The sequence below is a fragment of the Mobula birostris genome, chromosome 3 (genome assembly GCF_030028105.1).
Source record: "Mobula birostris isolate sMobBir1 chromosome 3, sMobBir1.hap1, whole genome shotgun sequence".
Lineage (NCBI taxonomy): Eukaryota > Metazoa > Chordata > Chondrichthyes > Myliobatiformes > Myliobatidae > Mobula > Mobula birostris.
Window position 1 is genome coordinate 191,145,344 of NC_092372.1, and position 25,431 is coordinate 191,170,774.

Genomic DNA, 25,431 nt, shown 5'->3' on the forward strand with positions numbered 1-25,431 from the left:
AGAAGGGTACATCCTCTTAGAGATTAGTAGGGTTACCTATGCCTTGAGCTGCAAGAGATCCGGGGGATCTTTAATAAATATTTCTCCTCTGTGTTGACTGAGGAGAAAAATCATGGTTGCTCAAGGGATGGGGCAAACAAATGGAAACGTTTTGGAAAACATTCATCTAACAGGGACAGCTTAGTTGCAGCCTTATAGCACATTAAGGTGGATCAGTCCCTGCAAAACATCATTTGTCACAGAGTCCAGACAGAAAAAAGTCCTATTGACCACTACCTTCTGTTTTTTTAATTCTTTTTGAGAGATTAAGGTATGATGGATGATAAATCTTTTCCTTAGCTTAAGGGAATCTAAAACTAGGGGAAAGCTTTAAAATGGGCTTGAGGGGCAACTATTTCACACAGAATGTGATGAGTACATGGAATGAGCTACCGGAGGAAGTGGTTGAGGCAGGTACAATAGTATCACTTAAGAAGCACTTGGGAGGACACTGAGTGAAAATAGACCAAATACAAGAAACTAGAACCAGCTGGGTAGACAACATGGACTCATTGGGTTGAGTGTCCTGTGTCTGTGCTGTATTTTTCATCTCTATTTAGATTAACTTGTGAGAGGAAAGCAGAGAATTTGGGGAAAATGCATGGCTGGGATCCAGACTGAATGCAGAGTCCTGGAGCTGTGAAGCAGTAGCACCACCTTACCAATTAAAATACAACTAGCTCAAATTCAAAAATAACATCTGATCTTTCGCAGAACCATCCTTTTGTACTAGAAATTCACTTTACATTTGTAATATCTGCTCCATGCCCTCATTTGTAAACATCCCCAGCAATAAGCAAAGTATGTTCTGTGCTTGACTTAAGGCAAAGAAAGAGCTATGTTGAAAATCAACTTGAGTACAGCATTATGCACATTTCTGGGTGTCTTAGCACACAGAGGAAGATTAAATGACTTTTTGACTGGATTTTCAATTGTGCAGCAATTAATTTATCATAAAACTCATTCAAATTACATGAACAAAAAAAAATGACTAAAATTTTTCTCCAGTTTGATTTTCACAGGTCTGAAAAAAGAGACAACAGTTCATGTATACTCAGAGAATAACTGGCTTTTATTAATACCATTTTACAAGCAAATATTATATTTAATAGACCCATAGATTTTGTTCTTTATTCCCTTCTGTGCACGCTGATGTGCTGGGAACTTGAATACAACAAAACTTTGCCCTGGACTGTTTTCATCAAGATAGAGATCATCTACAATGTCCTACTCTCAAGAACATTCAAAGTTGCCCCTGATATCTCAATTTACTGTTCACTGCTGTATAGAGGAGGTTATCAAAATTCAATGATCGGGGATGAGGCCTCATCTACTTTTTCATTTACGTTAACTGAAAGAGAAGATGTAGGGATTTGCTTGCACTGCAACTTTCTACATATTACAGGTATCCATAGGCTCATTACAAAATATTACTTTTTCCAGAGACTCTTCTTGGAATCTTTGAGTCTAGCGCTAGCAGTTGCCTTAGTACCTTCTGCCTCCCACAGACACTGTTCACCTGAAGTCTGGAACCCTCTTCCCCATCCCTCTTGGGAGCATTCTGGCAGCACCTTGCCCGCCCCCCCCACCCCCCAAATGTGGCTTGCCCCTTTAACAGCAGGCAACAACACAATTCTACAGTAGATGAAAACAATACATACTAAAAATGTGATATTGGTGTTGCACAAAAGTTTAATAATACTCATCAGGAATTTCTTGTTAGAAAATTGTGCTGTTTATGGGTCTTTAACAAACAACTTTAGGATAACACACTGCTAATTTAATGTCCATTTCTTGGACTTTCTCTCTATCCTATCACTTTCCCTTAATTGTAATTAAAGTTTGTTCTCAATATCAAGTTCCCAAGGCAATAACATGTCTGAAATGCAAGCTCCTTTTACTCCAATCGAACCAAATATCACAACCATTATGTATGGACACCACTGTGCTTAACTCTGATAACCAAAGATTAATTTCTATTCTAGTATCTTTAAAACCTCAATTAAAGAATTTAGAAGGACAAGTTATAAGGTACACTTACTCCAGTTACGTATTCTCTCCTTAAGGTCTCGCCTTTGGAGTTGATTATGTCTTTCTACCATTGCCATCGAAATTAACAGATTTATTCTGCATCCTGTTAATGTTTTCCCCAGTACTACGTGAAGTTGGTAAATTAGCTTATTACTGGTTGTTGTTATGACTCCATGTCACGAGGCTCTCTATCTTCTTGTACTCCGACTCATCAATGCACTGTTCTAATGAAATCATCTCCATAGATGGCATGCAAAACATTTTTTCACTGTTCCTCAATTTGTTTTTTATACGTCTTTATGGTATCATGTAATCCATGAATAATCAGTTGTATTCTTTGAATCCACACTGCTTTCCAACCTGTCACTATTTACAAATTATTCTGTTCTTTATTTTTTTCAGTCAAGTACTTCATACTTGTAACACATCTACATTAAAAACTAGTTGTCATATTTTTGCCTTTTTCTTGATCGATAAATTCTTTGTGAATCCAGATCTCCATCTGTACCATTTAATTTGGCACGCACCTTTGTCATCAATAAACATTGATGGACAAGGTGTTACATCCAAGTCAATAACAAATGTAGTGAATTTTGACCAAATAAAACGGATAACCCTAACACCATATTATCAATTACATACTATTTTTCCCATCAATCATATGTTCAGTCAGATTCCTCACCAGCTCAATCATTTTTCTCAAATTTTACAAGCTTTGTCTTTAGGTAATACAAGAGATGTTATGAAATATATTCTAGAAATCCATGACAATGACATCCATAGACATTGTCAGTCCATGATTTCTCTTGATCTTTTCAAACATTCAACCACATTTGTCAGCCAAAATGTACACAAAACCGTTATGCCTTTTACTGATTAACTGAAAAAATTCAAGGCTATTCTAATTTACAGATGCTAGTAATTTTCCAACAACAGATGTTAGACTAACTGGCCTGCAATTCCTTTGAGTTTTTTTTCCTCTCACCTTTCTTACATTGCTGAATGGCATGCATAAATCTTCTCATCCAGAAAGAACAGCTCACGAATCAAAAGAGAGTTTGGAAAATTATAGTTTGGGCGCACTTCCTTTAATAAGCCATGATAGAAACCATCTGGCCTTGGGAATTTGTCACACTATAATGCCATAATTTTCTTCATTACTTTTGTTTTGCCTACTTATATTTTGGTTAGTTTCTATGCTGAATATCTGCTTTCGTGAAGTATCTGGCAAGTTGATTTACACTGGTGGCTCAGAATAATTAAGGTGGCTGCCATTTCTAATATCTATGTTTAGCCTAAAGAGCCCACCCATTTTACCTCATCTAATTGTGTAAAAAAACATGTGTTAATTATTATATTTCCTGGAAAAGAGAGTAGAAAGAAACTCGCCACATTTCATCATTCTTTCTTTCACAATTGCCAGGATCAATGCCAATTTTTGAAATTTTGATAGTTTTTCCATTTATACTTGTGCCATACCCAATAACTAGAAATATTTCAACCATCATGGATTACAGTCCATTTTGAAAATCTAATCCATTTACTTCAATGATCTACAGTCTTTAGATTTGGATTTATAAGTGGCAAGTAACATTTATTCACATGTGTACAAGACAGTAACTCAAAACAAAATATCAAACCAACTAATGTTGACATTCAATATCATTAACATTGTCAACTTTCTTATAATCAATGTCCTGGAGATTGCCATTGATCAGAATCTCACTAAGTGAGTCACATGAGTACGATATCCACAAGATCAGGTCAGGCACAAGTTTTCCTGTAGCACGTGACATATTGACACTCCAAAGCCTTTCCATTACACTTTCCACTTGCCAGAATGAATGCAACTTTAATATTGCTCAAGCAGACTGACATCATCCAGAACATATCAGCCATCTTTATTGGCACACATTCAACATGCTAAACATTTACTCCTTCACTACAGCAGCTTTGATGTGCACCCTGTATAAATACAGTTCCCTAGGTATGCTGAATGTACCTCCCAATCCTGCATTCTCTGCCACCACAAAAGTCTCCTGGCAACTGGAAACACCATCAGCTACAGTTTATCTTTCAAGCTGTAATGATTCTCAGATATGCTTCCAATAAAGAAGTATCCGTTAGATGAAGATATTATTTCACTGCAGAAATTTATAATCTGAAGAGGAAACAGTTAATTTGCTAAATTGCAATAAAACTAAGATGCACTGCACAAATTTACAAATCAGATTTAAAAATCTTATTTTATCAAAATGCACTTAAAAGCAACCTGTTGAAAACTAGTAATGTCACATATTGTTCCTATTAAAATATTTATTTAACTCCAAGACAGCAATAATATTGTAATTAGAACAACAGTACATGCAACTTTGTTAGCTGATTTCAAATACATTGTTTTACTTTGCAACGCAATGTAATTCACTTTCTAAAGGGCATTTTTTTCATGTAAGTATTACTTGAAGCTGAAGAATGACAATAAACAATCTTGAAACTTGATTTCTGGATTTCATGCTTTCAATAGTTCCTCAATGGTAAAATGTTCTCATTCTAAAATTCAAACTGTTTGCCACAACTGAGGGAATAAACTATTCTGTTGAAAGCAATTGCCCAAAGATATAGTAAAGGTGATAAACAAATTAAGAGTAAATGTACATCATGTCTGATTATATTGCATGTGAGAAGAAAACCAATTGCAGAATGAAATTTAAGCATAAGTAAAATTGAATTATGTCAATAATTGTGTCTTTTCATTGCTAATGATAGACATATCAGAATCAGCATGACTTGTATGCTGCAAAATCTGTTGATTTGTGGTAATTGTGTTCAGTACAAGACATAAAATTACAACATAGTGCAAAAATAAACTTTAATGAAGTAGTGTTCATGACAGTTCAGAAATCTAATCGGATTCTAGCTGGTTTCTTTTGGGCACAGGTTTTTACTGATTGCTAAATAAAAGTAACGGCAACTGGTCATTTATTCATGATAAGTAGATCTACTTCAAACATATTATATGTTTATAAAAACAAATATTGAATATTATTCAGAACACTTAGTCCATTACTATGTATGCCCAAGTATTGCAGTATAGATTATAATATCGATGCAAGGTGCAAGTTGGAGACTATTTCATTAGTCATTCTACATGACAGGCTTTTTGTGAAAATACCTTAACACTTTTACCTGTTGAACCTGTGTAAGATTTTCTGCAAAAGTAGGCGATTTTACTCTCAGAAATGTAATAAGATCCTTATAGATATCACCTTTTCTGTCGTAGATAATATCTTCACTGTCCTTCTTAAAACCCTAATCAGAATGAATGATATAATGCAGAACTGGTGTTACGGTTTGAGAACTTTAATAGTCATGCATTTTTATACATGAAATTTTCCAAGAAATGAAATGGTCGACCGTATTTAGTTTATTTTACTTACCCCATTTTCAAAAACTCCAGCTGTGCTACAGGTGACATACAAGACATCCATGTCATGTGTAATAATAATGAGGTAGCAAATATCTCCATATACCTGTCTCCATGGTGGGGCTCTGCATCCATTAGAAAATACATATTCTATGAAACACAAAATCAAACAGAATTTTTTTAATGTTAGAATCACACAACAATCTTCTTGGGTAAAGCACTATACAATTTTCAATATTCTGTTCAAAATCCTTTGTGATAATTCCCATTGATTCAGTTCTCTGCATAAATACCTGATGTGTATCTGATAGATTTTAAAACTGACTTGTCTTCTTCACCAGAGAAAGATTGGAGCAATTGCACATCATTCTTTATAGATTGAGGGCTCAGTCGTACTTCTCTTTTTTCCAAAAAAAAGGGGGGGAAGAGAAAGCATACCATTAAATATAATTAAATCACCTTCTGTTCAATTCTACCATTTCCTTTATTCAGTTAGTTCCAGATTTTATTTTCTGTGTATTAAATCAGCACCAAATATTTTACTCAGAAATGCATTACTGTAACATCTGGAAAAAATACCCACAAAAATATGTTGGGCAAGCCGGATATTTGCAAGATCTGTAAAGTATAATATAGCCAAGACCTCACAAGCTGTGCCAAAATTTGAATATACAACCCGTCTATACCAAATATCCATAAGCCTTGGCTCTGCATGAAATATAGCATGCAGTTATTTCAACAATTAAAAACAGAAATGTATCTAAGTTCTTGATATTGTAACAGGCCTACAAGTAATAAGAAGTGATTTCTTTCAAAAGTGTTTAAAACTTGTCATATTTTATTCATCAAGGGAGGATATCACACCAGACAGATTTCCTGTCGTATCACAGAAAGCACAACTGAAAATAAGTTTACTTACTAAGCAGTCATTTGTTCAATAAAACCCAACAAAATTTACAATATTCATCACCTTTATTATTCACTAAAAGAAAACTCTTATAACTTGCCAACCAAAAAATGAAAATGGCCACCCATGTTTATATCAAACTTCCAAAATTGTGCATCTGTTTGAACAGGAAGCCAGTACAACTTTTTATCCAAAAGCATTTTACATTCTACCCCTACATTCAGCCTGTTATAACAATGCATTTAAGTCACATTAGTCAGGCTGGTAAATCTGACCAGCAAAGTTCCAAGGGGAACAGTAACTCAAAGAAAAACAGGTTGTTACAACAATGGTGTTCTGAAGAACATTTCTAAATGCACAATTCATTAAACCATGAAGTGGCTGGGCTACAGCAGCAGAAGGCCACAAATATAGATACAGTGGCCATTTTATTAGGTACAGGATATACCTACAAAGTGACTACTGACTGTATTACAGGGAAGTAATTTTCAACTTTATAAGGCATTAGTTGATGTTTTGGGAGTTCTTGTGCAGTGATGGTTAGTATAATATAGGAAGGATGGCACTGCATCAGAGAGGGAGCAGAGGATATTCACCACAATGTTGTCTGGGTTGGAGTTTCATTGTGAGGAGAGACCAAGTAGACTGTAAACACAAGAAGGACTGCAGATGCTAGAAATCTGGTTTCCTCCTCCTGAAGTCAATAATCAGCTCCTAACTTAAGGTCAGCAAGACTAAGGAACTGATTATTGACTTCAGGAGAAGGATACCAGAGGTCCATGAGCCAGTCCTCATCAGAAGATTAGATTAGATTAGATCAGTGGTGGAGAGGGTCAGCAACTTCAAATTCTTCCGTGTTATCATTTTGGAGAACCCATCATGGGTCCAGCATATAAGTACAATACGAAGAAAACATGGCAGCACCTCTACTTCCTTAGCATGACAAATCTTCGCAATCTCCTATCTAAAACTTCGTCAAACTTCTATAGATGTGTGGTGGAGAGTATAATGTCTGGCTGCATCACAGCCTGGCATGGGAACACCAATGCCCTTGAAAGGTAAATCCTACAAAAAGTAGTGGATACGGCCCAGTCCATCATGAGTAAAGCCCTCCCCACGATTGAGCAGATATACATGAAGCGTTTTCATAGGAGAGGTGCATATATCAGCAGAGACCCCCCCCATTGTCGATATTTATTGCATATTTATTTATTATTATTTTTCTTTTTGTACTTGCACAATTTATTACCTTTTGCATACTGGTTGAATGCTCAAGCTGGTGCCGTCTGTCATTCTATTATGGTTATTATTCTATGTAAGGGGGTTTCCACTTTTATGTTACTGCGGAGGCTAATTAAAATGGCATCTTTGTTATATTAATCCGGGGAATGCGGCTTTGTTGTGTTAAACGCTGAGAAAGTTTGCGCTAGCAGCTTGTTTTTAATTTCGAGTGTGATAAGAGAGTGCTATTAACCAATTGGGATAATTGTTATGGTTTTGGTGTACTTGAAGATACCGTATGCGCGGGGTTTTGGGGCAGAAGGCGGGAGAGCAAGACAGAGGATGGACCAGGTGCTGTGAGTCCGCTAACGGGGTCGGACCCCGAGCGGGACGTTCGGCGAAGAGACGGAGACGGACTCGTGTGGAGCGTCTGGTCGACCACCGTTGTTGGTCCCAGGCGGCCGGTCGAGGTGGTCCGAGGGGGTCGCAGGGTGAAGAAGAAGGTCCTTGAGCTCCAACGGTTTTTGTGCATGAAGAGATTGAACTTTGATAAGTGTGGCGCCTTTTATTTTCCTTTTATATTTTATTCTCTCTTAATTATATAGTTCCAGTAATATCTATAAACTGTAAATCATTTAATTGTATCTGGTGTATTGTCTGTTATTTCGGCGGTGTGGGGTACATCACACAGCATCCACACAAACTAATTACCCAGTTTGGTGGGGCCGAGGCTGTTTCCCTAGACGACAGCGAGTCGAGCGACCCTGAGGGTGGCCAGGGGGGGCTACATCTATATTGGATTTATTGAGTATACTCGCAAGAAGATAAATCTCAGGGTTGTATATGGTGACATGTATGTACTTTGATTACAAATTTACATTGAACTTTGGAACAAAACACAAAAAATAACTGCAGGGTCTCAGCAGAACAAGCAGTATATATGGAGGTAGATTTCCCTCCATAGACACTGCCTGTTGTGCTGGGTTCCTCTAGTAGTTTTTTTTTCCATATTGCTACAGAATAGATTAGGGTTTATTTTCCTTGGACTGGAGATGCCTGAGGGAAGACCTGATTAATACAAGATTATAAAAGGCAGTGATAGGGGAAATAGTGAGAAACTTTTCCCCAAAACAGAGGTGTATATTAGATTAGATTAGATTATGAGGACACGCAGTCCTCTTTTATTGTCATTTAGTAATGCATGCATTAAGAAATGAAACAATGTTCCTCCAGAATGATATCACAGACACACAAGACAAATCATGACTGAAAAACTGACAAAAACCACATAATTATAACATATAGTTACAACAGTGCAAAGCAATACCGTAATTTGATAAAGAACAGACCATGGGCACGGTAAAAAAAGAAGTCTCAAAGTCTCTCCAGAGGTTATCAGTTTATGTAGGGGTAGAAGTTTCAGGGGGATCTGAGGATAACATTTTTCACCAAAAATCTAACAGAAATTTGGAACACATTGCTTAAGGAGATGGTGGAGGCAGAGTCCCTCACAACAGTAAAATAACTTGATGAGCACTTGCATTAGCAATGCGATGAGACAAAGTGGTCCATAAGGAGTTTATTTTTTGTGTTGTATGACCTTATGACTTTTTCCTGTCTCTTAATTATAATTTTTTGGTGAGTCATAATACAGAACTAATTTTAGATCTCAGTTCTCACAACTGAATGAATTGGAATAAAATTAAAGAACAATCAGTACAAATACAGTATATCAATTGCAGTATCAAAAAAAAGAACTCTGATAATGTGCCAAAAAAAATTATTCATCCTCAGCACTCTCCCACCCAACACTGGATAAAATGCACGATGAGCACATGGAAGATACAGACATCCCACCTCTCCCAGAAGTTCTGGGAGTCTCCCATATATCGATAGCAGCTCCCTGACGCCCCGAAATTACATACAATATCCCGGAAATAGATTTTTTTTTGAGAGGGGGAGGGAGAGCGAGCATCTTGATTGGTCTCTCCTCGTGCTAAGAGTGGCCCCCAACCACTGGGCCGCGAGGAAACGATATGAGTCAGCTGCACCTTTCCTCATTCCCTGTCTCACACTGTTGAATTTTAACGCACGCGAGGTCATCAATGACCCAAGACGTGCAAAGGAATGGGTCCGTGACCCATTTGTGAATGTCCCTGGTGAATCATCCATGTCGGCACAGGAAAAAGATCAACTCCTCGAGCTTGCAAATGACAGTGGGCTGAAAAGTATGCTTGACATAGCATCTCTGCCGGCATTGTGGATCAAAGTCAAGGCTTTGATAAGGGAACTCGAGGTAAAGGCGCCATTAGGAGGTAGTGACCATAATATGATAAGTTTTAATCTACAATTTGAGAGGGAGAAAGGAAGATCAGAAGTGTCAGTATTACAGTTGAACAAAGGGGACTATGGACCCATGAGGGAGGAGCTGGCCAAAGTTGACTGGAAAGATACCCTAGCAGGGATGACAGTGGAACAACAATGGCAGGTATTTCTGGGAATAATACAGAAGGTGCAGGATCAGTTCATTCCAAAGAGGAAGAAAGATTCTAAGGGGAGTAAGGGGTGACCGTGGATGACAAGGGAATTCAAGGACAATATAAAAATAAAAGAGAGGAAGTATAACATAGCAAGGATGAGTTGGAAGCCAGAGGATTGGGAAACTTTTAAGGAGCAACAGAAGGTAACTTAAAAGGCAATACAGGGGGAAAAGATCAGGTACGAAGGTAAGCTAGCCAAGAATATAAAGGAGGATAGTAAAAGCTTCTTTAGGTATGTGAAGAGGGAAAAATTAGTTAAGACCAAAGTTGGGCCCTTGAAGACAGAAAGGGGTGAAATTATTATGGGGAACAAGGAACTAGCAGACAGGCTGAACAGGCACTTTGGATCTACCTTCACTAGGGAAGACAGAAACAATCTCCCAGATATAATAGTGGCCAGAGGACCTAGGGTAACAGAGGAACTGAAGGAAATTTGCATCAGGCAGAAAATGGTGTTGGGTAAACTGATGGGACTGACGGCTGATAAATCCCCAGGGCCTGATGGTCTGCATCCCAGGGTACTTAAGGAGGTGGCTCTAGAAATCGTGGACGCATTGGTAATCATTTTCCAATGTTCTATAGATTCAGGATCAGTTCCTGCGGATTGGAAGGTAGCTAATGTTATCCCACTTTTTAAGAAAAGAGGGAGAGAGAAAACAGGCAATTATATACCAGTTAGTCTGACATCAGTGGTGGGAAAGATGCTGGAGTCAATTATAAAAGATGAAATAGCGGCATATGTGGATAGCAGTGGCAGGATAGGTCCGAGTCAGCATGGATTGACGAAGAGGAAATCATGCTTGACTAATCTTCTGGAATTTTTTGAGAGTGTAACTGTGAAAATGAACATGGGAAAGCCAGTGGATGTAGTGTACCTGGACTTTCAGAAAGCCTTGGATAAGGTCCCACATAGGAGGTTAATGTGCAAAATTAGAGCAAATGGTATTGGGGGTAGGGCACTGACATGGATAGAAAATTGTTTGGCAGACAGGAAACAAAGAGTAGGGATTAATGGGTCCTTTTCAGAATGGCAGGCAGTGACTAGTGGGGTACTGCAAGGCTCGGTGCTGGGACCGCAGCTATTTACAATATACATTAATGATTTAGATGAAGGGATTAAAAGTAACATTAGCAAATTTGAAGATGATGCAAAGCTGGGTGGCAGTGTGAAATGTGAGGAGGATGTTATGAGAATGCAGGGTGACTTGGACAGGTTGGGTGATTGGGCAGATGCATGACAGATGCAGTTTAATGTAGATAAATGTGAGGTTATCCACTTTGGTGAAAAGAACAGGAAGGCAAATTACTATCTGAATGGTGTCAAGTTAGGAAAAGGGGAAGTACAATGAGATCTAGGTGTCCTTGTTCATCAGTCCCTGAAAGTAAGTATGCAGGTACAGCAGGCGGTGAAGAAAACTAATGGCATGTTGGCCTTCATAACAAGGGGAGTTGAGTATAGGAGCAAAGAGGTCCTTCTGCAGTTGTACAGGGCCCTGGTCAGACCACACCTGGAGTATTGTGTACAGTTTTGTTCTCCAAATCTGAGGAAGGACATACTAGCTATTGAGGGAGTGCAGCGTAGGTTCACAAGGTTAGTTCCCAGGATGGCGGGACTGTCATATGTTGAAAGATTGGAGCGACTGGGATTGTATACACTGGAATTTGGAAGGATGAGAGGGGATCTGATTGAAACGTATAAGATTATTAAGGAATTGGACACGCTAGAGGCAGGAAACATGTTCCCGATGTTGGGAGAGTCCAGAACCAGAGGCTACAGTTTAAGAATAAGGGGTAGACCATTTAGAACGGAGTTGAGGAAAAAATTTTTCACACAGAGGGTTGTGGTTCTGTGTAATGCTCTGCATCAGAAGGCAGTGGAGGCCAATTCTCTGGATTCTTTCAAGAAAGAGTTAGATAGAGCTCTTAAATGGATGCATCAGCAAGGGAGATGAGGCTGAGTACAGGGCTATGGTAGGAAACTTTGTCACATGGTGTGAGCAGAATTATCTGCAGCTTAATGTGAGAAAGACTAAGGAGCTGGTGGTAGACCTGAGGAGAGCTAAGGTACCGGTGACCCCTGTTTCCATCCAGGGGGTCAGTGTGTGGACACGGTGGAGGATTACAAATACCTGGGGATACGAATTGACAATAAACTGGACTGGTCAAAGAACACTGAGACTGTCTACAAGAAGGGTCAGAGCCGTCTCTATTTCCTGAGGAGACTGAGGTCCTTAACATCTGCTGGACAATGCTGAGGATGTTCTACGAGTCCGTGGTGGCCAGTGCTATCATGTTTGCTGTTGTGTGCTGGGGCAGCAGGCTGAGGGTAGCAGACACCAACAGAATCAACAAACTCATTCATAAGGCCAGTGATGTTGTGGGGATGGAACTGGACTCTCTGACGGTGGTGTCTGAAAAGAGGATGCTGTCCAAGTTGCATGCCATCTTGGACAATGTCTCCCATCCATTACATAATGTACTGGTTGGGCACAGGAGTACATTCAGCCAGAGACTCATTCCACCCAGATGCAACACAGAGCATCATATGAAGTCATTCCTGCCTGTGGCCATCAAACTTTACAACTCCTCCCTTGGAGGGTCAGACACCCTGAGCCAATAGGCTGGTCCTGGACTTATTTCATAATTTCTTGGCATAATTTACATATTACTATTTAACTTCTTATGGTTTTATTACTATTTATTATTTATGGTGCAGCTGTAATGAAAACCAATTTCCCCCGGGATCAATAAAGTATGACTATGCTATGACTATGACTATGACTAAAGATAGCGGAGTGAAGGGATATGGGGAGAAGGCAGGAAAAGGGTACTGATTGTGGATGATCAGCCATGATCACAGTGAATGGTGGTGCTGGCTCGAAGGGCTAAATGGCCTACTCCTGCATCTATTGTCTATTGTCTATTAAGGCTGAATATCCTGAGATAGCCACAAAAGCACTGAAAACGTTGCTTCCATTTCCAACATATTTCTGCGAAGCGGAGTTTTCTGCAATGAATGCGACAAAAACTAAATTGCAGAATAGACTGGACATAAGGAACCCGCTTCAAGTATCGCTGTCTCCCATCACCCCTCAATAGAAGCATGTTGTTGCAGGAAAATAAGCCCAGGCCTCCCACTGATTCAGCAATATTGGTGTGTTGCAATGATTTTATATGTTCATACAAGGAAAATATGCGCTGTGCGTTTAATATCCAAACGTTACTTAAAATGTTATGATGCTATTGACTTATAAGTGACTTATAATTCAGTGATCCCCAGCCTCCGGGCTGTGAAGAATACAGCGGTGGCCGGAACACACCCAGCGCATCTTTAAGAAAAAAGCCGAAATAAACAAGCTAATTAATCAGGTGCTGCCCGGCATGTAAATGATGGCCCAGATCAGAGGCGACTGCAGATTGCGTCGTCTCTGATCTGGGCCAATATTTACATGCCAGGCAGCACCTAACTAATTAACTTGTTTATTTCGGCTTTTTTCTTAAAGACGTGCTGGATGCATTCTGGCCACCACTGTACCGCTGCATTCTTCGCGGCTCGGAGGTTTGGAACCACTGTTATAATTGACTTATCACTACATTCATGTGAGAAAAATATGCGCTGTGTGTTTAATATTAAATTCGTTAGATAAACCCCTTTAGAAACGAAATTGAGTGTATTAGCCACTTACAAGTGACTTATACTTGACTTATCATCTATATTCCGGTCTCGATTAACACCACTTCCCAGACCCCGGGTCAGCCGGTCCGCAAGAATATTGTCAATATTAAACTGGTTTGCGGTGCAAAAAAAGTTGGGGACCCCTGATTTAAACTAGCTGGCTAGCTGCCAAGGAGCTAGCTATTGACGTCCTACATGATAAGGCCAAACTCCCCGTAGATTGCTTAAAGTTGTAATGGAATAAACATGATATAATATAAATACATATTTTAATGTCACATTTGCTGCATATACCCAACGTGGTTTACAGATTAGACAAAATCACTGAACAAAGTATTACATACATCCTTAGAGGTTGACGGCGGTGGGCGGGGGGCGGGGGGGTGCTACCTCCCTGAAATGAGTTTTTGCAGGGTGGGATGTCTGAAGATATTATGTATAAATTGCCAAAGACACCAACAATGGGCAAAACAACAAAATAGCATTGAAAAAAGTAGATGAAAGAAATAAAGGGTATGGATTGCCAGGACCAATTCTGGATAAACTGGTATCCAATCTGAGGTTTCAACACAAAATTATTCATAGATAGCAACAGATTATATAGATAATAATTATAATAAAGCAATGTTAGGAATGTTGGCCAAATTAGCAACAAAACATACAACAAAAGGTATAACCATATAACAATTAAAGCACAGAAACAGGCCATCTCGGCCCCTCTAGTCCATGCCGAACTCTTACCCTCACCTACTCCCACCGAACCCTCCATTCCTTTCCTGTCCATATAGCTATTCAAATTTAACTTTAAATGACAACATCGATCCTGCCTCAACCACTTCTGCTGGAAGCTCGTTCCACACAGCTACCACTCTCTGAGTAAAGAAGTTCCCCCTCATGTTACCCCTAAACATTTGCCCTTTAACTCTCAACTCATGTCCTCTTGTTTGAATCTACACCATTCTCAATGGAAAAAGCCTATCCACGTCAACTCTATCTACCCCCTCATAATTTTAAATACCTCTATCAAGTCCCCCCTCAACCTTCTACACTCAAAAGAATAAAGACCCAACTTGTTCAACCTTTCTCTGTAATTTAGGAGATGAAACCCAGGCAACATTCTAGTAAATCTCCTCTGTATTCTCTCAATTTTATTGATATCTTTCCTATAATTTGGTGACCAGAACTGTACACAATACCCCAAATTTGACCTCACCAATGCTTTGTACAATTTCAACATTACATCCCAACTCCTATACTCAATGCTCTGATTTATGAAGGCCAGCATACCAAAAGCATTCTTCACCACCCTACCCACAGGAGATTCCACCTTCAGGGAACTATGAACCATTATTCCTAGATCCCTCTGTTCTACTGCATTCTTCAATGCTCTACCATTTACCATGTATGTCCTATTTTGATTAGTCCTACCAAAATGTAGCACCTCACATTTATCAGCATTAAACTCCATCTGCCATCTTTCAGCCCACTTTTCCAAGTGGTCTAAATCTCTCTGCAAGCTTTGAAAACCTACTTCATTATCCACAACTCCACCTATCTTAGTATCATCTGCATACTTACTAATCCAATTTACCACCCCATCATCCAGATCAATAATATATATGACAAACAACATTGGACCCAGTACAGATCCCTGAGGCGCACCACTAAGCACGGTCCTCCAATCAGACACACAGTTATCCAGCACTACTCTCTGGCATCTCCCATCCAGCCACTGCTGAATCCATTTTACTACTTCAATATTAATACCTAATGATTGAACCTTCCTAACTAACCTTCCATGTGGAACCTTGTCAAAGGCCTTACTGAAGTCCATATGGACAACATCCACCACTTTACCCTCATCAACTTTCCTAGTAGCCTCTTCAAAAAATTCAATAAGATTTGTCAAACATGACCTTCCATGCACAAATCCATGTTGACTGTTCCTAATCAGACCCTGTCTATCCAGATAATTATATATACCATCTCTAAGAATACTTTCCATCAATTTACCCACCACTGACGTCAAACTCACAGGACGATAATTGCTAGGTTTACTCTTAGAACCCTTTTTAAACAATGGAACAACATGAGCAATACACCAATCTCCCGGCACCATCCCCGTTCCTAATGACATTTAAAATATTTCTGTCAGAGCTCCTGCTTTTCCACACTAACTTCCCTCAAGGTCCTAGGGAATATCCTGTCCAGAACCAGAGACTTATCCACTTTTATATTTCTTAAAAGTGTCAGTACTTCCTTTTCTTTAATCATCATACCTTCCATAACTACCCTTTTTGTTTCCCTTACCTTACACAATTCAATATCCTTCTCCTTAGTGAATACCGAAGAAAAGAAATTGTTCAAAATCTCCCCCATTTCTTTTGGCTTCGCATATAGCCGTCCACGCTGATTTTCTAAGGGACCAATTTTATCCCTCACTATCTTTTTGCTATTAATATAACTGTAGAAACCCTTTGGATTTATTTTCACCTTACTTGCTAAAGCAGCCTTATATCTACTCTTAGCTTTTCTAATTTCTTTCTTAAGATTCTTTTTACGTTCTTTATATTCTTCAAGCACCTCATTTACTCCAAGCTGCCTATATTTATTGTAGATCCCTTTCTTTTTCCAAACCAAGTTTCCAATATCCCTTGAAAACCATGGCTCTCTCAAAGTTTTAACCTTTCCTTTCAACCTAACAGGAACATAAAATTCCTGTACCCTCAAAATTTTACCTTTAAATGACCTCCATTTCTCTATTACATCCTTCCCATATAACAAATTGTCCCAATCCACTCCTTCTAAATCCTTTCACATCTCCTCAAAGTTAGCCCTTCTCTAATCAAAAATCTCAATCCTGGGCCCAGTCCTATCCTTATACAAATATACAAAGCTAAATGCAAAAACAAATTCAAAGAAAGAAAATCCATACCATTAAATTGTTGAAATAAATCCATCTGACATAATTCAACATAAATTATTGAGAAAAATATTTGCAAAATTATAAAAAAGCAGATTTTGCTCTGGTGATGATCCACATTATTCCATCACTGAAAAAGATGGTGGTTTTGTAAATTAGGCAAGTGTCACTCCAAATTAGAAAGATTGCTCATCACTGCGTAATTAGTGGTCACCTTTGCCCTCCTTTGCCTGCACCTCAGTGTGTTCTGCACCCACCATGACACCAAGCTCTTCTTCCATCGCCTCCATTTCCGAACCCACTTCTTCAGCAAGAATTCCCCACCCCGCACCGAGGATCCCTTCTCCTGCCTCCAACCCTCCTGATATTCTTGGACACCCTGTTCTGCTTCACTGGCTGCCCTGGATCTTTTGATCTCTAACTACTGATGAGACATTAACTGGCTCAACCTCAGCACTCCTCACTCCTCCTCAAACCTTACCCCCACAAAACACATTGCTATCCACTCTCTCCACACCAATCCCAACCTTAAGAACAAACCTGCAGACAAAGGAGATGCTGTTGCAGTGTGGCAGACTGGTCTCTATCTTGCTGAGGCCAGGTGACAACTCTCAGACACCTCCTTTTACCTACCCCTTGAAGAGGACCCCACTTCGGCCCATTGAAAAACTGTCTCCAACACCATCACTGACCTTATCAACTCTGAAGAACTCCCATCCACTGCCACCAAACTCATAGATACTTTACCCCACACTGCGTGCTTCCACCTCCTACCCAAGATCCACAAACCTGACTGCCCAGGTAGGCCAATTGTCTTGATCTGCTCCTGCCCCACTGAATATGTGTCCTCATACCTCAACTCCATTATATCCCCTTTAGTTTGGTTCCTTCCCACCTACATCTGCATCACTTCTCATGTTCTCCTCACTAACTTTCAATTCCCTGGCCTTGATGGCCTCATTTTTTTACCGTTGATGTCCAGTCCCTATGCACTTGTGTACCCCATCAAGAAGGCCTTAAAGTTCACCGCTTCTTTCTCAAGTTCTCCTTCCCCAACACCTCTTCCATCTGGTAGAAATGGTCCTCACCTTCGACAATTTTTCCCTTTGGCTCCTCGTACTTCCTCCAGACTCAAGGAGTAGCCATGAATTGCAGCTATACCTGCCATGTTCCAAGCCTTCCCCAGTAATGCTCCCCAACTCTTCCTCTGCTACATTGATGACTGCATTGATGCTGCTTCATACACCCGTGCTGAAATATCATCAACTTTGCCTCCAACTTCCATCCTACCCTTAAATTCACTTGATCCATTTCTAACACTTCCCTCACCTTTCTCAATATCTCTGTCTCCATATCTGGAGACAAACTGTTGATCATCATCTTTTATAAACCTACCAAGCTATTTTGACTATTCTTCTTCCCATCCTGTCTCCTGTAAAAATGATATTCCCTTTTCTCAGGTTGTTCATCTCTGCAGCATCTGTTTCTAGGATAAGGTGTTCCTTACCAGAACATCAGAGAGGTCCTCCTTCTTCAAAGAGTGGGGTTTCCCTTCCTTCACCCACATCTCCTCTATTTCCCAAACATCCACATTCACCCCATTTTCCCACCACATTGACAGTGACAGAATTCCACTTGTCCTTACCTAGCAGCTCACAAATCTGCACATCCAACACATTTTCCACAACTGCTGCTATCTTGAAAGGGATCCTGCCACCAAACACATCTTTACCTCCACACCATCTCTCCCCCTCCCCACCCACAACTCCGCTTTCCACAGAGATCAATTCCTTCATGATTCCCTTGTCCATTCATCCCTTCCCACAAATCTCCCTCCCGGCATTTATTCTTGCAAGTGGCCAAAGTGCTACAAGCCTCCCATTCATCTCCATTCAGGGCTCCAAACAATCCTTCCAGGTGAGGCAACAAGTCACCTGCAAATACGCTGGGGTTGTCTATTGTATCCTGTGCTCCTGATACTGCCCCCTCTACACTGGTGAGGCTCATCGTATATTGGAGGACTGCTTCGTAGAGCATCTCCACTCCATCCTCCAAAAGCAGAATTTCACAGTGGGTCAAATATTTTAAATCTGATGCCCAATCCCATCACAACCTGTTGGTACATGGCCTTCTCTTGTACCATGGTAAAGCTATACAGGGTACATAAGCTACCTTATATTCCGTCTGGGTAGCCTTCATCCAACCACGAATATCAATTTTTCCCTTCTGGTAAAAAAAAATTCTTTGTCCCTCCCTTCTTCTATTCTCCACTGTGGCCACCTACCTCTTCTACCTGCCTATCACCACCCCATGATGCCTCTCTTCCTTTCCTTTCTCTTATAGTCCACTATCTTCTCCTATCAGATTCCTCCCTGCAGCCCTTTACCTTTCCCACCAACCTGATTACCTTCCAGTTATCCTCCTCCTCCTCCCTGCACCTTTACATAATCCGGCATCTTTCCCCCTTCCTTTTCGGTCCAGAAGCCCAAAAATTCAACTGTTTGTTCATTTCCATGGCTGCTGCCTGATCTGCTGAGTTCCTCTAGCATTTTTTGTGTGTTGTTTTGCTTTGCAGAATTTTTCATGTTTATTGCTTATGTAACCCTCAGGTTCAGCCAGCTGCATTAATCTAGGGGAAGACAGCCTCCGGCCTGGCCAAACTTGAGAAATCTTGTCTGGGTGGATGCTACGTTATGTGTTCCCCTGTTACAAATCAGTACCATGAAATAACAAACAGTACACAAAGTGCAATTAAACGATCAAGCTTTATAGTTCTTAATTTGACTATAGGGTTAGTAAAGAAAACAAAAAGAAAAAGGGCACATTTTAATGAAACAGTCTAAGACAGGGGTCCCCAACCTTTTTTGCACTGCGGACCGGTTTAATATTGACAATATTCTCGCGGAACGGCCGACCAGGTGGGGGGGCGGTGTGGTAGGGTTGCCAATGGACAAGAGTAGCAGTCTAATACGTTGTGTTTACTCCGAGAAAGACTACAATGACCATGAAGCCCTCCGCGGGCACCAGTGCGCATGCGTGTACGTCCCGATTTTTTTCTACAAATCCTTTTTGGCAATTCTGTTCGGGGGTGGGGGGTGTTAATCACGACCAGAATATAGGTGAGAAGTGGCTAATACACTCAATTTCATTTCTAAAAGGGATTATCTAACGAATTTAATATTAAACACACTGCGCATATTTTCCTCGCATGAATATAGTGATAAGTCAATTAACGGGGAGGAGAGGGGAGCTTGATGTAACTGTTGAATGAACTTCCAGTAGCAGTGGTAGAGGCAGGTTCGATATTATCATTTAAAGAAAAAATGGATAGGTATATGGACAGGAAAGGAATAGAGGTTTATGGGCTGAGTGCAGGTCGGTGGGACTAGGTGAGAGTAGCGTTCAGCACGGACTAGAAGGGAAGAGATTGCCTGTTTCCGTGCTGTAATTGTTGTCTGGTTATATAAGTCAATAGCATCATAACATTATAAGTAACGTTTGGATATTAAACACACAGCACATATTTTCTCCATATGAACATATAAAATCATTGCAACACACCAATATCGCTGAATCAGTGGGAGCCCTGGGCTGAATACTTGTTCCCTGCAACAAGACAGTCCCATGGGAGACAGCGATACTCAAAGGAGGTTCCTTATGTCCAGTCTATTCCGCAATTTAGTTTTGGTTGCATTCGTTGCAGAGATATGTTGGAAATGGAAGCAACGTTTTCAGTGCTTTCGTGGCTATCTCAGGATATTCAGCCTTGACTTTGATCCAGAATGCCGGCAGAGATGTTATGTCAAACATACTTTTCAGCCCGTCGTCATTTGCAAGCTCAAGGAGTTGATGATCTTCCTGCGCTGACATGGATGAGGCGTGGGTCATGACCTTGCGTGCATTCAAGATCAACAGTGGGCATGACAGGGAATGAGGAAAAGTGCAGCTGACTCATGTCGCCAAATCATATAGTTTCCTCGCGGCCCAGTAGCACATGTTTTGCGGCCCGGTACCGGTCCACAGCCAGGTGGTTGGGGACCGCTGGTCTAAAGCACACGTTGGAGCTCACGGTTTTCCCCGTCTGTTCATTCTTCATTGATTTCCCCGGTCGTCATCAACTCCCATCCCCATTCCAAGTTCACTCAGTCCTGCAGTCTACGACTTCCCCATTCTAGCATCTTCTCTCTCCATCTTCTTCCAAACAAAAAGCAGCGAATCCCTTGCTCTTAGGCACACAAGAAAGAAAAACCCTCTCCCATCATGGGACGCCGCACATTCCAAAGCCCTTGTTATCTTTAGTCATAACCGAAACACACTGCTGCTACAGAGAAACCATTACATTAGCAATGAAACCTTTCCCAGGGCATTATGCTCTCCCCCCACCAAACGCAGTCATGTCCTCATGACTTTGAGATAATTTGCCAACTCTTCCTGCAAAACACAAAGTCTAATCTAGATGTAAAAGACAGTGACATAGCTCCCCAAAGCAGTAGGAGCCACAGTGTGTTCCCTTGGTGCTACATAAGCCAGCCTATCCGGTGGTCTCCTGATTCTGTGAGACCTCCATACCCCCTCATCTACTTCTTCATGTTTTGACATTACTGGAGGTACTTCTGGTCTACCTGGTGAGGCCTCTCCCAGCTTATCACTTGTGCCCACCTGCAGCTCGGACCCCTCTGTCCCTTGGCTAAGCCGCGCTTCATCCCTTGCAGGATCCCTCTGCAACCCAGGCTGTCCACAGATAGCACCCCACCCGCCCCGATTTCACCTGACTCAGCGGAAGAAGGGTTGGGAGTCTCTTCCTCAATCAGTGGGGAGTTAGTAAAAGGCAGCATATATCACACCTCCAGGTCCTTGTCCTCCGAATCAGTATCCCTCTCAGTGGCGGGGGCTGGTCTAACCTCTCCTGTTGCTGGTCCTGCAGTCACCCCATGTCACCGCAGAGTCCTCTTACTAGGTCTAGGTTCCAGGTTGGGCTCTGGGTCAACCTGCACCTCTTGTCCCAAAGGCAGAAGGTGGTTCCGATGGAAAATCTTGACAGGCCCATTCCCATCCTCTGGTTTCACCCAGAAAACTGGTAGGTTTGGCATCTGACCCTCCACCACATAGGGCGTAGCCGCCCAGCGGTCAGCCAACTTATGCTTCCCAGGTAGCCCCAAGTTCCTTATGACGATTCTGCCTCCCGGCAGGAGTTGGAAGAACCTCACCTTTTGATCATACCTCCTCTTATTTCCTTGATTCTGCTTGGCAGTCGCGACCCCAGCTAATTCATAAGCCCTTTCAGCTACCTTCTCACATCAGACACATATTTCAGATAAGTCTTCAGTAGTAAGTTGCCTTCGTCAGTCCCAAAACAAAAGTCAATGGGCAACCTCGCCTCGCGCCCAAACATCAGGTAGTATGGCAAGTACCCGGTAGCTTCAATTCAGGTACAGTTGTAACTATGGACCAGATGTCCAATATGTTGACTTCACCTGCTCTTCTTGCTGATCTCCAAGGACCCGAGCACGTCTAGCAAGGTCCGGTTAAAGCTCTCAGGCTGGGAATCACCCTGCGGATGATAGGGAGTGGTCCTCGACTTCTCAACTCCAAGCATGTCCAGTAACTCATTGAGGAGTCTGCTCTCAAAGTCCCATCCTGAGGAGGCCATAATAAATTAAATTCTTCTCCCATAACATTTTGGCCACCATGGATGCCCACAGGTCCTTGATAGGGAAAGCCTGCACATATCTGGTATAGTGATCTGTGATGACTAAGACATTCACTGAGTTGTCGGCATCAGGTTTTATTGACAGGAAATCCATACACACCAGGTCCAGAGGCCCCGCAAGTGGGACAAGGGAGCTGCCCGCGTAGGCAACATCTTCTGCCGTATGCATCGAATGCACAACCTGCAGTATTCTTCGACCTCTGGCTTCATTTGGGGCCAGTAAAACCGGACTCTGAGTGATCCATAGGTCTTTTCAACCTGCAAATGTCCAGAACCGTCATGAAGTGACTTCAACACAATTCTCTGATACTTCTCCGGCAGAACCAGCTGGGGACACTGAAGTCGGTCTGGAGGTAACGTGACCTGATACAGGATCTCGTTCCGCAACTCTAACTGATTCTCTCAGTAGTGGAGGCATCATGGTGAGTTTTCAGGGATTCATCTTCGAACCTGGATGAGTATGCTGCAGTTTTTACCAACTTCATTAAAATCTGTGTGGATGAGTGTGTGCCCACAGAGACTTACTGTACATTTCCAAACCAAAAACCAGGATGAACTAGGAGGTACGTCGTCTGCTGAAGACTAGGTCTGTGGCATTCAAGTCTGGAAATCCAGGCCTGTACCAGAAAGCCAGGTATGATTTCTGGAAGGATATTTCAAGGGTGAAGAGACAATTTCAAACAAGGTTGGAGGCGACATCGAATGCACGGCAACTCTGGCAGGGTCTACAAAACATTACTTCCTACAAAGGAAACCCAATAGCATGAATGGCGGTGATGCTTCACTACCAGATGAACTCAACAGCTTGCATACACGTATTGAAAGAGAGAACACAGCAGCAGCTGTGAAGGTCCTTGCTGCACCTGGTGACCCTGTGATCTCCGTCTCAGAGGCCAATGTAGGCTGTCTTTAAAGAGAGTGAACCTTCACAAGGCGGAAGGTCCTGATGGAGTAACTGGTAAGCCTCTGAAAACTTGTGCCAACCAACTGGCGGGAGTATTCAAGGACATTTTCAACCTCACACTGCTACAGTCGGAAATTCCCACTTACTTCAAAAAGGCAACAATTATACCAGCACCTAAGAAGAATAATGTGGGCTGCATAAATGACTATCACCTGGTAGCACTCACATCGACAGTGATGAGATGCTTTGAGAGGTTGGTCATGACTAGACTGAACTCCTGCCTCAGCAAGGATCTGGACCCATTGCAATCTGCCTTTCACCACAATAGGTCAACAGCATTCACAGAATGTGGACAGGCCGACTAGGGGGAATGCCATACTAGATCTAGTACTAGGTAATGGACCGGGTCAGGTCACAGATCTCTCAGTGGGTGAGCATCTGGGGGACAGTGACCACCGCTCCCTGACCTTGAATAATATTATCATGGAAAAGGATAGATTCAGAGAGAGGACAGGAAAATTTTTAATTGGGGAACTGCAAATTATGAGGCTATAAGGCTAGAACTTACGGGTGTGAATTGGGATGATGTTTTTGCAGGGAAACGTACTATGGACATGTGGTCGATGTTTAGAGATCTCTTGCAGGATGTTAGGGATAAATTTGTCCCGGTGAGGAAGATAAAGAATGATAGGGTGAAAGAACCATGGGTGACAAGTGAGGTGGAAAATCTAGTCGGGTGGAAGAAGGCAGCATACATGAGGTTTAGGAAGCAAGGATCAGATGGGTCTATTGAGGAATATAGGGAAGCAAGAAAGGAGCTTAAGAAGGGGCTGAGAAGAGCAAGAAGGGGACATGAGAAGGCCTTGGCGAGTAGGGTAAAGGAAAACCCCAAGGCATTCTTCAATTATGTGAAGAAAAAAAGGATGACAGGAGTGAAGGTAGGACCGATTAGAGATAAAGGTGGGAAGATGTGCCTGAAGGCTATGGAAGTCAGTGAGGTCCTCAATGAATACTTCTCTTCGGTATTCACCAATGAGAGGGAACTTGATGATGGTGAGGACAATATGAGTGAGGTTGATGTTCTGGAGCATGTTGATATTAAGGGAGAGGAGGTGTTGGAGTTGTTAAAATACATTAGGATGGATAAGTCCCCAGGGCCTGACAGAATATTCCCCAAGCTGCTCCACAATGCAAGGGAAGAGATTGTTGAGCCTCTGGCTAGGATCTTTATGTCCTCGTTGTCCACAGGAATGGTACCGGAGGATTGGAAGGAGGTGACTGTTGTCCCCTTGTTCAAAAAAGGTAGTAGGGATAGTCCAGGTAATTATAGACCAGTGAGCCTTACGTCTGTGGTGGGAAAGCTGTTGGAAAAGATTCTTAGAGATAGGATCTCTGGGCATTTAGAGAATCATGGTCTGATCAGGGACAATCAGCATGGCTTTGTGAAGGGCAGATCGTGTCTAACAAGCCTGATAGAGTTCTTTGAAGAGGTGACCAGGCATATAGATGAGGGTAGTGCAGTGGATGTGATCTATATGGATTTTAGTAAGGCATTTGACAAGGTTCCACACAGTAGGCTTCTTCAGAAAGTCAGAAGGCATGGGACCCAGGGAAGTTTGGCCAGGTGGATTCAGAATTGGCTTGCCTGCAGAAGGCAGAGGGTCATGGTGGAGGGAATACATTCAGATTGGAGGATTGTGTTGAGTGGTGTCCCACAAGGATCTGTTCTGGGACCTCTACTTATCGTGATTTTTATTAACGACCTAGATGTTGGGGTAGAAGGGTGGTTTGGCAAGTTTGCAGATGACACAAAGGTTGGTGGTGTTGTAGATAGTGTAGAGGATTGTCAAAGATTGCAGAGAGACATTGATAGGATGCAGAAGTGGGCTGAGAAGTGGCAGATGGAGTTCAACCCAGAGAAGTGTGAGGTGGTATACTTTGGAAAGTCAAACTCCAAGGCAGAGTACAAAGTAAATGGCAGGATACTTGGTAGTGTGGAGGAGCAGAGGGATCTGGGGGTACATGTCCACAGATCCCTGAAAGTTGCCTCACAGGT

At 41.6% G+C, this 25,431-nt stretch overlaps 1 protein-coding gene across 9 annotated transcripts in view; it reads right to left on the bottom strand.

The window, feature by feature from the left end:
* odad2 (outer dynein arm docking complex subunit 2) overlaps positions 1-25,431 on the bottom strand; it is a 277,618-nt gene that overhangs the window by 220,716 nt on the left and 31,471 nt on the right. For 8 of the 9 annotated variants that reach the window (XR_011885489.1, XR_011885488.1, XM_072253885.1 and 5 more), the window contains 3 exons: positions 5,788-5,894; positions 5,508-5,644; positions 5,257-5,379 (listed from right to left, as the gene is read on the bottom strand). Coding sequence is in view for 7 of the 9 variants with exons in the window: in XM_072253885.1 (XP_072109986.1) it covers positions 5,257-5,379; positions 5,508-5,644; positions 5,788-5,894 (367 nt within the window). In the remaining 2 variants the exon portion in view is untranslated. The remainder of the gene's footprint in view (positions 1-5,256; positions 5,380-5,507; positions 5,645-5,787; positions 5,895-25,431) is intronic. The other variant, XM_072253888.1, reaches the window with a different exon arrangement.